The sequence below is a fragment of the Schistocerca nitens genome, chromosome 1 (genome assembly GCF_023898315.1).
Source record: "Schistocerca nitens isolate TAMUIC-IGC-003100 chromosome 1, iqSchNite1.1, whole genome shotgun sequence".
Classification (NCBI taxonomy): Eukaryota; Metazoa; Arthropoda; class Insecta; order Orthoptera; family Acrididae; genus Schistocerca; species Schistocerca nitens.
The window spans coordinates 527,551,375-527,565,465 of NC_064614.1; the positions used below are offsets into that span (position 1 = coordinate 527,551,375).

At 41.8% G+C, this 14,091-nt stretch overlaps 1 protein-coding gene across 4 annotated transcripts in view; it reads right to left on the reverse strand.

Moving 5' to 3' along the window:
• Positions 1 to 854: 854 nt before the first annotated feature.
• Positions 855 to 14,091, reverse strand: part of LOC126253413 (broad-complex core protein isoforms 1/2/3/4/5-like) — a 492,630-nt gene continuing 479,393 nt past the window's right edge. Inside the window, exon 7 of one of the 4 annotated variants that reach the window (XM_049954773.1) lies at positions 855 to 2,471. In XM_049954773.1, coding sequence (XP_049810730.1) covers positions 2,215 to 2,471 — 257 coding nt within the window. In that variant the 3' untranslated portion in view covers positions 855 to 2,214. The remainder of the gene's footprint in view (positions 2,472 to 14,091) is intronic. The other 3 variants (XM_049954806.1, XR_007545956.1, XM_049954799.1) reach the window with 3 other exon arrangements.

A 14,091-nucleotide genomic window follows, 5' to 3' on the forward strand; every position in this document is an offset into this window, starting at 1 on the left:
TGCAGCTAATAAGGATGTTATCATTGGGACAACACCATGGAATTTCCTATTACATATGCTCTTTCTTATAGAAGACCTATTCTCTACCATTAAATACTTAATAGTAGTGTTAGCTTCAGCTTTGTATCAAAGAAACAGGAAACTAAAATTACTACAAATGTTATGGCTTTTCTTAAGAATCATGTTGTTGTGTAACACTGAATGGTTTTTAAATTAAATTCTGTTTCCCATTAACAAATACTATGCAATAATGGAAAGTGATAATCTTTTCTCATGAAATCATAAAAGAGGCTCAATGCAAGGGTATCGATTTCAAGTTTTTTTCACTTATAATTTTCTCTCTTTGCCTTGCTTGAAACACACACAATTTTCTTTTGAAGCATGTATAATTTCGTGTATGAAGTATACTGCCACCTCCTTAAAAGTAGCCTATGTAACTTTTCGGGCATCTACACTCTGTCATAAATAAATGAGGAAGATTTCTTTGACATAGTGAATTATGCCAAAGAATAAGGCAACTCTGCATGTAATAAAACAGCAGTAAATACTGCAAATCATTTCAATAACATATAAGGTCATTTATGGATTAAAAACAAATTTAATATTGCACTAGTTTGAAATCAAACAAGTAAACTAACAAAAGTGAACTCAATGCAAGTCATAATAGAAAATGATATTTGGAAACACAGTTGGTTGAGAACCGTAATTATAGAGACTGTACACACAAAATTCAGTAAATTGAAAGGTCAAGCATTATTGTAAAAATTCAGAATAGAGACAGTTAAATGCAGTTATATTAGATAACATAAAGTATAAACTGCAGATGAAAAAGTTGTGCATCACAAAAGGAGACTATATTTTACCTCTTTTTACCCGTAATATGGTCTTTTTTGCACCCAGTAATAAATACTCATTTGTTTCAGCCATCTCTGTTATGTGAGTCCACTGTTATATTTGTTACAATTATGAGTTGTTAATGAAAACAAAGCTTTTTGTTTCTGTATTACATAAACATATATGATCTAGTTTGAAGAATGGTGGCTTTATCAGCTAAACCAACAAAAAGCTCATGTGTGATGAATAACGCACAAATTTTGTGAAAAGCCAAATGTCCTGACAAAATTCTATGAATCAAAACTATCATGCAGCAGAGAAATATTCATCAGGCAAAGATTGTCTTCATATCAGACTTACTTCACTTTATCACCCAGCAACTATGGTGCAAGATTCACCAGTTGGACAGTATAAAATTTTTTGACACAGGTTTTTGTTTTCGACTGCAACAATATTTGGAAATTATGTGAATGTAGAGCATCAGTACTCAGGTGTTTCACTCTCTGACCTCATTTATTAACATATTTTAAACAAGTGTAACTATTATACATCACCCATTAGACTTTTATGGTAAGAGACTCAAATGCAATTTATTTTTCTGAACACATACAGGAACATTATACAGTTGCTGCCCATGTGATGATAAACCCTGCAAATCATCACAATCAAATTTAGTAGTACAGTGAACACACTCAACAAAGGGCCACACTCAAGGCACACAGTTTGGCAAACAAAAACATGCAAGAAATTATACAGAGCCTGAAATTCAATGATTTTCCTCTTTCCCTTAACACCTGCACAAAGTGTACAAAGCTCTTGAGATTCAGCATCACATTTTTGGTGTTGCTGCTCAAGACATCACAATCTCCTAAAGTTTCAGTGTCATACCCATGCTTTTTCTAAGTCTTGCAGTAATTTTTCATATTTAACAAAAAAAGGCCTGTTTGGATAATTTTTTCAGTTATTTGTTCATTTAAACATATTACACTTCTTCACACTGTCTGAAACATACAACACAAAAAGTGTCTCAGAAAATACTGTTTCTATCTTTACACAAAAATATTAATATAAATTTTAAAAATGAAGTACTTATGCTAACATCAGTGTGCTTGTAATATTCAGCATATCAGACATTAAAATACTGGCCTGTATGTATGTATACAAAAGACTCCCTAAAACGGGCACTAGATATGAAACATTTTTCAGTTTATGAAATTATCAATTATTTGCTACATAACTATACACTTTAACCTAAATTTTATTATACAGTTCTGTAAATTCTGCAGCAGAGCTGCAACTACAAATTCTAAATATCTATAGGAACAATTTTGTTATGAGTATTGCATGAACATTTTGAAAGCTTGATAACTTAGTAAAATTTTATATTTTGCTTTCATTATGTGGCAATGAACTTGGTGATAAATTAGAACGATGTTTGTAATACATGTGAACACGTAAACAGCTTTGGTTTTTCACTTGTTTAAAGCAGATGAAACAGACTTGTGGACCTGACCCTTCACCATGTTTATCACGCACATGAATGTTGAGATTTGATTTATTAACAAACTTTTTTTCACATAAGGGGCATCTGAAGTCCTGTCGCCGCATTGGTTTCCACGCAAACATTGCTGGATTGTCTGAAAAACAATTAATTTTGTGATTCAGAAGTGGATAATTCACAAATATGACATTAACAAGTGTTTCTGAATTTTCTTATGATAAAGTGGGAATTATATAATGGCTATCCAGGAAGTAACAGATGTTTGTCTATGGAGGTGGTGGGTGGGGCTTCAGCTGCCATCTTGGTGCCACAACATTCCTACACTCAGTATGCATCCAGAGGTGGTAACAAGTGGTCTGTGTCTATGCCACTTTGTTTTCTGTGATGTATTAAAATGTGCACTGCCATAGTAAATCCCGTAACTCGTGAGATGCATTCTGCGATAAGGTTTCTGTCAGCAGAAAACTGCAAATCAATTGAAATTTATTGTGAACTTTGTGATGTGTACAAAAAAGGATAATGAGTGATCAGCTGAGTGAGGCAATGGTGAATTGATTTTAAAATTGGGCATACCAATGTTCATGATGAGTACCACAGTGGTAGGCCTGTCCCTGTGATTGACGAACTGGTGATGAAAATAACAACAAAAATTCATGAAAATCATTGTTTCACAATTACAAAACTTTTGCAATATTTTCTCCCAATTTCGCCGAGTTTGGTGCATGAAACTGTGGTGAAGAAAGTGGGGTACCACAAATTTTGTGCTAGGTGGGTTCCCAAAATCCTAATAAAAGGCCACAAAAAACAGACTGGCAGCAGCCCTGAGCTTTCTTGAAGGTTATGAGAAAGATGGTAACAGACTTATTGATCATATCGCAACTGGGGCGAGACTAAGGTGAAGCATGTCAGTTGTGTAACAAGAAGGCAGTTGATGGAATGGGGATGCACAAATTCTCCAAAGAAACCAAGGATGTTTTTGCAAACACTTTCATTGAGATAGAAAGGGAGTGATTCTTGTTGATTTCCTTGAATGTGGCACAACAGTTAACTCAGAGAGGTAACACTGACAAAGTTAAGGCAGGAGATAAAAATCAAGTATTGGGGAAACTCAGCACAAAAGTTTTGCTTTTTCACAACAATGCAGGTCCACACATGGCCAATTGTACCCAAGAGCTCCTATGGGGTTTTGGATGGGAGATGTTTTATCATCCACCATACAGCCCAGATTTGACACCAAGTTACTACCATTTCTTCCCAGAAAAGGAGACAAGGCTTGCTACACAGTGCTCGGATACTGATGCCAAACTGCATGCCAGTATAAACCAGTGGTTGCAATTGCAGGTGGCAGAGTTCTACAGAGACAGTATTGAAAAACTTGTGCCACAGTATAAGTGCCACAATTTGAATGGAAATTAAGTAGAAAAACAACTTAAGAGCACCTCTTTAAAATGTATGTAATAAAATTTGTTTTTTCAATATTGTTAATTTTTTAATTTCACAACAACTGTTACTTTCTGGATACCAGTGTCTAACATTAATATTTGAAATTACATCACATAGACATAAATGTATTTCAAGCACTAACTAAATGATAAGATATTAGTAACTCTCTGAAAACCAGCAGCATTTGGCTGTGCATACATAGTTATCCATTGAATTATTACCTCTTTAAATACAGTTCAAAGCTGTTTAAAAATACACAAGCAGCTTTGTTTGTTAGGAGAGAATAGAAATCATTACTAAAATGTCCATATCTTAAGATTCTGGTAACAGCTGTTCTTTTCTTCCCTCTAGGGAGCAGGAAAATGCAGAAGCTAAAAGAGGATGCAGACATTAAGAATTCCAGCCAAAGAAAGTAATACAAGAATATTGAAACTGAATTACAAAACGGAATTCAGTAGATGAAATCAGTATATCTGAAATGTTAATGGAATGCTGGTGAAGAGAAAACTGTTGACAAGTCAGAGAAGTGATGGGATAGATAATGAAAAAGATGTGAAGCTAGAATGTAAGAACAGAAAAGGATGAAAAATGAATGAGATAATAAATCAACAAAAAAGTCAATTTTTGAAAATAATATGTAGCTGGATAGATTAAAAAATCAGCTCACCAAGTGGTGGCAGGAGAATACACATTTAAGAGTTAAGTAAATGTGCAAGCTTTTGGAGTCAGTGATTCCTTATTCTGGCAGAAGGGTTGAAGAGAAAGGAAGAGGGATGAAGGAAAAGTACTGGTGAGATGATGATGATGTTGGTTTGTTGGGCACTCAGCATCAAGGATGGTGAGGTTTAGGAAAACGGGAGGGACTGAAAAAGTCACCCAGAAACTGGTCAGGGAGATTTAATATATGAGATGAGAAGGGAAGAGTAATTGTTGGCAACTGTGCCAGATGAGATTTGAAACCCTAGAGGTTAAAGGTGGAAGATAGGGTAATAAGCAAGACAGAGATTACTGACAAAACATCTTACAAAAATTAATTAGAGGAAACCACCACTATCTCGAGATCACCCCTTACAAGTCTTCCAAGAATTCCTAACATTTAGCATTGCTTCACAAGCCTTTCTCAGGTCCCTACAACCTGACCCTAATCTGTCTTCTGCAGAACTCCACACTCTTTGTTTCCTAAAAACTGATGACTCCATCATTACCCCTCAAACACATAAGGGTGCAGTGCTTAACTGACAGGAGAATGTAAGGGAGGGTCTATGCCAGCTGTCTGACACCTCTACGTACAGCATCTGCCATCAAGATCCCATTCCTGTGATACAAACTGACCTACAGTCACTCCTTAAAATTTTAGGCCCCTCACAAGGAGTAACACTTCAGTTCACATAAATTCTTACCCCACTCAAACCACACACTCACCAAACGTATATCTGCCTTAGTTGATCAACAGCTGCAATCTACTGTACAAAGACTTTCCACCTATGTTAAAGATATCAACCATTTCTTAGATCATATGAAATCTGGGTCCACTACCCTCATTCACAGACCTTGGTTGTCATCATTGATACCACCTCCCTCTACACCAATATCCCCCCGTGTACATGATCTGTGTGAGGCTGAACATTACCTTGACCAATGACCACCTGATTACAAACATCCTTCCTGATCACCTTAATCAAATTTTACTTAACGAAAAACTACTTTATCTTCGAGGGACAGACATACAAACAGATGAGGGGCATGCTCATAGCAACCAGGATGGCTCCTTCCTGTGCCAACCTTTTCATGGGTTGCTTGGAGGGAAATTTCCTGGGATCCATGAACCTTCAGCCCCTGGTTTGGTTTAGATACATTGAAGACATTGTTGCTATAGGGACTCTCGGTGGGACTGATCTGTTACAGTTCTTGTACTCTAAATACATTCTTCGAATTAAATGTCACTTGATTCTATTCCAAATCCTATTCCACTTTCTTTGATGTTGATGAGGGTGAGTGTTCACATAAAACCTACTAAAAGATGACAGTACTTACATTTTCACAGTTGTCATCCTTTCCATGTCAAACATTCCCTCCCTTATAGCCTTGGTATTTGCGGCAAACATATTTGTTCAGGTATAGACACTTTACAATAGTACACAACCATTCTCACCTCAGCCTTCATTGGATGTCATTACCTCATCAGCCTCCTTCAGAAGCAGATTTCACAGACTATCACATCCAATCTTGGTACTTCTCATCCCTCCAAAAAACAGTTTAGAAGTACACATCACACATTATTACCGTATTGATCAGTCACTTTGACAAGGCAATGATTTCCTAAAATCGTGCTGTGGAATGAGGTCCATTTGTCCCATATTTTGCTCCCAACACTTACAACAGCTATTTGTAACCTCCACCAATGTCAATAATATCCTGGTCAGGCCCTATGCTCCTTCTGCACTCATTTCCCTACCCTATGGCTCCCACCCCTACGGCTGATACTGCTATAAGACTTGCCTGTGCACACTCCTATTACCTACTATACCAGCCCTGTAACTGGCAAAAGATGTACTATCAAAAGGAGAACCACCTGTGAAAAGACACATGTTGTATACCAACTGTTGCGTAAATACTGTTCAGTTTTTACATAGGTATGACTACTACCAAGTTACCAGTTAGGATAAATGGACAAAGGCAGAGGGTCTATAATGGCAACACACAATATCCTTTTCAAGAGCATGCTTTACAATATGACAACTGTGATCTCAGAGCCTGTTTCAACATCTGTGCCATCCAGATTCTTCCTCCAGACACCAGTTTCTAAGAACTCCACAGGTGGGAAATGGCACTACAACATGTCTTTGGTTCTCACTACCCACCTAGCATTAATTTACGTTAATTTCTTTGGCCCTCACATTTATCCTCCTTAACTATCACTTTCTTCACTCCAAATTAGATTTCCAAATCTTTTATTTCCTGTCCTGTCTACTTTTCCCCACCCTTCACCTCTACCATATACAACACACACAGTTTTCCACACTTATTAACTCTTGCTTTATGTTCATGAGTAATCTCAATCTCAGTTATTACCCTGTCTTTCACCTTTAAGCTCTTAGATTTTGTGTGATTGTTGCTATCTCCTATAAAAGATATTTCAAAATGTTTTCATCCATTCAAAATTGAAGGTGCAGAATTCTGTCAGAAAGCCATGATGAAAATTAGAAACAAACTTAACAGTTATGGTTATGGTATTCTAGTTGTGGATAAATAATTATAAAGTCACTATCATGGATGAGGTCTCTACATCATGACTGTTTAAAACACAAAACAGTTACAGTTAATGCTCAATCATGTCATGAATCATCCTCTACGTAACAACATACGAAATAAGCAGATAAATCGTCTGTAAGACACAACTTGGTTTGATTATATATTGAGAGAATGTCATCAAAATAATTATTGTTACTATCTCCTATAAAAACTGTAAGGACACCAACATGGCAAAGAAAGGTCTGGCAGAATATAAATAATTTAAGAGTATAGTAGACCAGTCACTGAATATTAGAAGAAATGAGTCATGGACAGGCACACAAGAAAAGAATAAAAATGTGCATAGACACTGGTAGAGAAAATGTAATGCTTATTACATATCCATAAGAAGGGCTATGTGTGAAACAAGCAACAATTTACACAGTCAAATCCTGCATCAGAAAATCATGAGAACTTCTGCATGAAATCAACGGACAGATTCAGACTTCCAACTGGATCCTCGTACATTAGTCTGAAGTCGAAATTGAAGACACCAGATAGAGAGCTAAAATATTAACTGCTGCATTTAAAACTGCTTGCATACATGAGAATCCCAATGCTTTTTGAAAAGCATAGAACATACAACATTGCTCAGCAATCCTATCAATTTTACACTGAATTCACTGTGGAATTAACCCATTCACTAGCTCTACATTATTGAGGATATCTTCCACAGCAAACAGTTCCAAATGAGTGGAAAAAGCAGATGTCACTCCTATCCACAAATAGTGTAAACTATGCATACACGGAATTACAAAAGAATACCACAAGTGTCCATTTGTTACAGAATCCTATTCTAAGCTTAAACATTATGATGTTACTAGCAAAAATAAAGAATCTGCATGAGATCATAAAGAAACTTTTATGTAAAACTAAGCTCAATTTTCACACAATCATATAGTAGAAACAGACAGACAGATAGACTCAGTTTTAACTGAATACCCAAAATGTACTGAGTGCTGTACCATACTGGTGACTGACAGCCAAGATATTATTATACAGAGTACCTCCACAAATACATAATTATCCCAAAGTATTTTAGACTAACAAAAAGTAGTACTTTATACTACATACAGAAAGTTCAACAAAAATGACAATTACAGCTGCTGTGCCCCAAGAAAAAGCAGTCCATGAGATAGGGTCAGCAGCAATACTGGAGTGTTTGGAACTGCCCACAAGGAAGAATTATCACTGCATGATAAATGCAGAATTACTTAAGAAAGCATTTCTACTTGGTGTACTTTTTGGCAGCGCTCTTTAAATGTGAATAAGTGTAAGGTAATACTCATAATAAGTAGAAATAACCCTATAGTAGGTATCTAATTAACAGATTAGTGGTGAACTTCCATTTAGATATTTTGGGGCAATATTACAAAGCAATGCAAAACACAATAAACATGTAGAATCTGTTGTAGGGGAGGAAAATATAAAACTTTTACAGTTGGGAAGATTGTGGGAAGTACTTGGTATTTGTGATGAGACAAGATACTGGTGCAACTAATCCTGTAGTACCACTCAATGGAGTCCTTGTCATGGCGGCATGACAGCAGATTGTGTACACATTCAGAAATGCACTGCTATGCACTGCTGCTCTCATAACAGGTCCGTTGATCCCATAAAATTGTCTAGAAAACTTAATTATGGATCATAAATGGGAATCTTTGGAAGAAAGGTAACTTTGTTCTTGTGAAATCCTACAGGGTAGATTTAGAGAACCTGTAATTGAGGAACGCTACACAGCAATTCTGCTGCCTCCACTATGTATCTCATCTATGGATTATGAGAATAATATAGGAGAGATTACATGATACACGAAGGCATGCAGACAATAATCTGTAATTCATCCTCACTCTGCTAGAGAATGAAATAGGAGAGGTCATTAATACCAGTGTAAAGCACCCTCTTTGATTCACCATACAATGGCTTGCAGAGAGTATATGTCGATTAGTAGAAGAAACGATTTAATGTTTTACAAATAATTTAACAATGGAAAGTTGAGGTCGAAAGATATATTAGGAAAAGAATAGATTTCTACACACAGTAAAGATGACCCATTGACTTGAAGACCGGCACAACAAAAAGACTGCTACACATTATGGCTTTTGGCCAAAGCCTCCTTCAGCAAATAAAACACTCACACAAGCAAGTACACCTCATGCACACATGATTGCTGCTACCAGCAGCTCAAACCAAGATGCGACTCTCACATGAATTACAATCTGGAGTGATGTGGGGAAGGTGGTACAGGTGGGTAGGGAGAAGAGCATTACCCGGGGGGATATGAAGGGACTAGAGACTGCCAGGTGCAGCATTAGGAGGTTGAGTATAGGAGAAAAAATGTGACTGGAAAAGGAGAGGAGAAAGGAAGGGGAAAGGACAGGTAGATACATTGGCAGAGGATGGCACATAAAGAGGGTGAGAGAATGTGAAGGACAAAGTGGCAGAAACTGTTGGAGGAGGGAGCAGAGAATGTGTTGAAAGGATGATGCCCGTCTGCGCAGTTCAGAATAGCTAGTGGTTGAGGGAAGGATCCAGTTGGCGTGGATTGTGAAGCAATAATTAAAATCTAGTGCATTATGTTTGGATGCACATTGTGCCACAGGGTGGCTGTTATCCTGGTGGGCACCTGGTTGATAGTCACACCAGTATAAAAACCTGTGTTATGGCTGCAGCAGAGCTGCTATAAAAACATGGTTACTTTCACAAGTGGCCTGGCCTTTGATGGGGTAAGATAAGCCTGTGATAAGACTGGAATAGGAAGTGCTGGGTGGGTGAATTGGACAGATATTGCACCTTGGTCTTCCACAGGGAAATAATCCATGTGACAAGGGGTTGGTATTGTAAGTGGCATAGGGATGGATTGGGATGTTGTGGAGGTTGAGTGGGATATGGAACACCACTTTAGGAGGGGTGGGAAGGATCTTGGGTAGGATGTCCCTCAGGGCATCATGATAGGTAATCAAAGCCCTGATGAAGGATGTGGTTCAGCTGCTCCAGTCTGGAATGGTACTGGGTGACAAAAGGGGCACCCTTTTTTAGCTAGCTCTTTGGGGTAGTGGGAGGATTGGGGATGTGTGGGGAAATGGCACAGGAAGTCAGTTTGTGGATTAGCTCTGGGAGTAGTGCCTGGCTGTGAATATCTTGATGAGCCTTTGAGAACACTGGGAAAGGAAATGCTTGTCACTACATTTATGCTGTCCCTGAGTGTCAAGGCTATATGGGAGAGATTTTTTGGTGTGGAAAGGATTGTGGCTGTCAAAATCTATGTACTGTTGGTGGCTGTTGGGTTTTATGTGGACAGAGGTCCACATTCAGGAAGAGGAGGTCAACATCTAGGAAGGTGGCATGCTAGGTTGAGGAGGACCAGTTGAAGTGGATGGGAAAGGTGTTGAGATTGTGAAGGAATAAGGATAGGATGGGATAGGATGCATTGGCCCTGAGCCCAGATCATGAAGATATCATCAATGAAACTGAAACAGACCATGGATTATGAGTTTTGGGAGGCTAGCAAGGTTTCTGCTAGATGGCCCATATACAGATTTGCATAGGAGGTTGCCATGCGGGTGCCCATGGCTGTGCTGCAGATTTGTTGAGAGGAGAAATAGCTTTGTGTTAGGATAAAGTTAGTTACGTGAATGAGGAATTAGGTAGTGGGTCTGAAGTCTGAAAGACGTTGGGAAAAGCAGTGTTCAACTGTGGCGAGACTATGGGCATGAGGGGTGCTGGTGTTTAAGGAAGTGGCATCAACAGTTCTGACCAGTAGGGAACCAGGAGGTAAGGGGATGGGGATGGTGGAGAGTTGGTGAAGGAGCTGGTTGGTATTTTTGATGTGGAGAGCTAGACTACGTGCAACTGGTTGAAGGTGTTGGTCAATGAGGGCTGAAATCCTATCAGTGGGGGCACAATAATAAGCTACAATGGCACATACAACATTGTTGGGTTTGTGAATTTTAGGGAGCATGTAGATGGTGGATATGCCGGGTGTCATAGGGGTGAGGAGGGAAATGGATTTAGAGTATAGGTGTTCCACCTCATCAACCCCTACATAGCACTCAGACCATGCCTAATGGACCTTTCAACTTGCTAGATCCACCAAAACTCCCTAGCAATGCTCCAAATCTAGAGCCTAAACAATCCTGGAACACTGTTGTTAACTTTTCCACCAAATTCCTCAGTCCCCCAGAAGTTTCAGTCCTAACCTAAGGCCCCACTTGTAGTCAAATTTAACCATGTTGGACTTGTCAAAGACCTTCTCTCCTTCTCTCAATCCCTGGAAACTCTTCTTTGCCTCCAATACCTCCAACCAAAGCCAACCTAATTCCAACATGTCACCATCCCGCCATGATTCCAAACCCCCCCCCCCCCCCCCCCCTCCCAGGTCACCTACAAGGAATTCCTTACCTCCAACATGGCCTCACGATCCTTCCCCAGGTCCTCTCCTAAGAACACCAACCTTTCAGTACAGGGAATGACAGCCATACACAGTCTGAAAACAAATCCTGATGTCATCATCCATGTAGTAACACGGTTCACGTTTTCCGTCGCCTTCAGAGTAGACCGAGAACTGTCTCATAGGCATGCCCGATGTAAACTGGCTGGGCACGGCCCGTGCTGCCTGAGTTGTTGTTGTTCCGCTGGCAGAGGTCGCGGCCGAATTCTCGCGTGCTCTCTGGTGGACGGGACTCTACTTGCACCTACTACTGTCCGTGACGCGCCGTGCTGATGTGCGCCTCCGGCGATCTTTCTGGTGGCTACTGCACTCCTCCTCCTTCGGGGGGTGAAGCCACTGTGATCCACTGCGTCGGAAGGTGGAGCGTCGTGCAGGAGTGACGACCTCCACGTCCATCGGAAGGCTGGAGTCAAGGGGATCTGCCAACCCTCGAGCTGGAACCTTCGAATACGGCTGGAAGTGACCCACACGAAGAGGCCCCCGTCGTCCCACCACCGGAGCCCGGGACAGAACGGGAGACAGGCTGTCGCACTCTGTATCCTGGTCCACCCCAGGAGGGGCAAGACCCAGTGGCGGGGACAATGGGGAAGGGACGACCACAGGTGAACCAGCCTGCTGAGAAACCGGGCCTGCGAGGGGGGCCGGCTCGCGCTGGGGCAGTGCTAATGATAGCAATGCCGGTGCTGGAGCGACTGGAGGCTGCCAAGGCTGAGACCCATCGCAGTGTGGCGGAATCACAGGGAGGAGGGGTGGTAGCGTCCCCTGAGAAACCAACACAGGTGCCGGCAATGGGGAAGCCGGTGCCCGAGGGGTCAGAGGGTGGGGGCCCAAACGTGGACGAAGCTGATGTTGGTGACGACGTACCTCCCGGTCCCCCGTCTGCAAGGTATAGAGCCGGCGGCCATTTCGGCGCAGGACCACCGCCGGTATCCAACGTGGATTGCGACCAAACCCACGTGCCCAGACCGACATACCCGGTGGAAAGCCGGGTACTCCGTTTTGCAAAGACTGGCGAGGACTGGGCCGAAGGAGGTGCAGCAGAGTCCTAGGTTGGCGCCCGTGGAGGAGCTCTGCGGGGCTGCGTCCTCCCATAGGTGTGGTCCGGTATGCCGTCAGGAAAAACGTCAACGCCTCCTCCACAGGAAATTCGTGCACATACTTTTTCATCTGTGTCTTAAACGTGCACACCATGCACTCGGCTTCCCCATTCGATTGTGGATGAAAGGGGGGAGAGGAAATATGCCAAATACCGGAGTGCCTACAAAAATCCTGGAAGGTCTGCGACATAAACTGAGGTCCATTGTCCGAGACCAGGGTGACTGGCAGACCTTCCACAGAAAAGATTTTGGCTAGTGCCTGGATTACAACCTCTGAAGTGGTTGAGGAACAGCGAACCACATATGGAAATCGGGAATAAGCATCAATGACAATGAGCCAAAAGCCACTGAGAAACGGGCCCGCAAAATCGATGTGAACCCGTTCCCATGCCTGGGTTGCAGGCGGCCATGAAGAGAACGCTGCCCTGGGAGATGCCTGTTGGCTCGCACACTGGGAACAGGCGGCCACCAAGTGCTCAATTTCTCTGTCAATACCGGGCCAGTACACATGTCTGCGAGCCAAGGTTTTAGTACGGGAAACACCCCAGTGCCCCTCATGTAATAACGTGAGGACTTGCCTTCGCAAACTTGCAGGAACAACCACACGAGGAGCTGTATCATCGGTAGCCAGAAGGAGAACTCCTTCCAAGATGGAGAGGCCGTCTCGTAGAACAAAATAATTACGAAGAGGGTCCGAGGCCCGGCCTGGAGGTCGGGATGACAACCCCTGCTGAATGAGGCGAACCACTTGCCGGAGAACTGGGTCAGCTGCCGTTTCCCTGGCGACTCTAGAACTAGTGATTGGGAAGCCATCAACCGCTTCGCGGAACGCCACATCCAAATGAAAACACATAATCTCCTCTCGGTCGAACATAGGATCCGGGACCACCGGAAGACGGGAAAGAGCATCTGCGTTGGCATGCTGTCCGGTAGGGCGAAACTGAATGTCATAATGGTACTTAGAGAGGAACAAGGCCCAGCGCTGTAGTCTGTGGGCCGCCCTATCCGGAATCTGAGAGGCGGGGCCAAATAACGATATTAATGGCTTATGGTCAGTGATTAACTGGAACTTCGTGCCATACAAGAAAGGGTGAAACTTGGTAACAATGTAGACAATGGCCAAAGCCTCTTTTTCCACCTGGGAGTAATGGTCCTGTGCGGGACTAAGAGTTTTAGACGCAAATGCCAGTGGCTGCTCGGAACCATCGGAGTTGCGATGGGCCAGGACCGCCCCTACCCCATACTGCGAAGCATCTGTAGCCAGAACCAACGGCTTATGGGGGTCAAAAGTAGCCAAACACGGCACTGACGTGAGGAGGCCTTTCAACGAGGTGAACGCTCGCTCGCATGCAGGCGACCAATCAAAAGGAACACCCTTGCACAGAAGGCAGTACAGGGGGCGGGCAACGGTGGAAGCCCGGGGAATGAACCGGTGGTAATAGGCAATCTTGCCTAAAAAAGCTTGTAACTCCTTC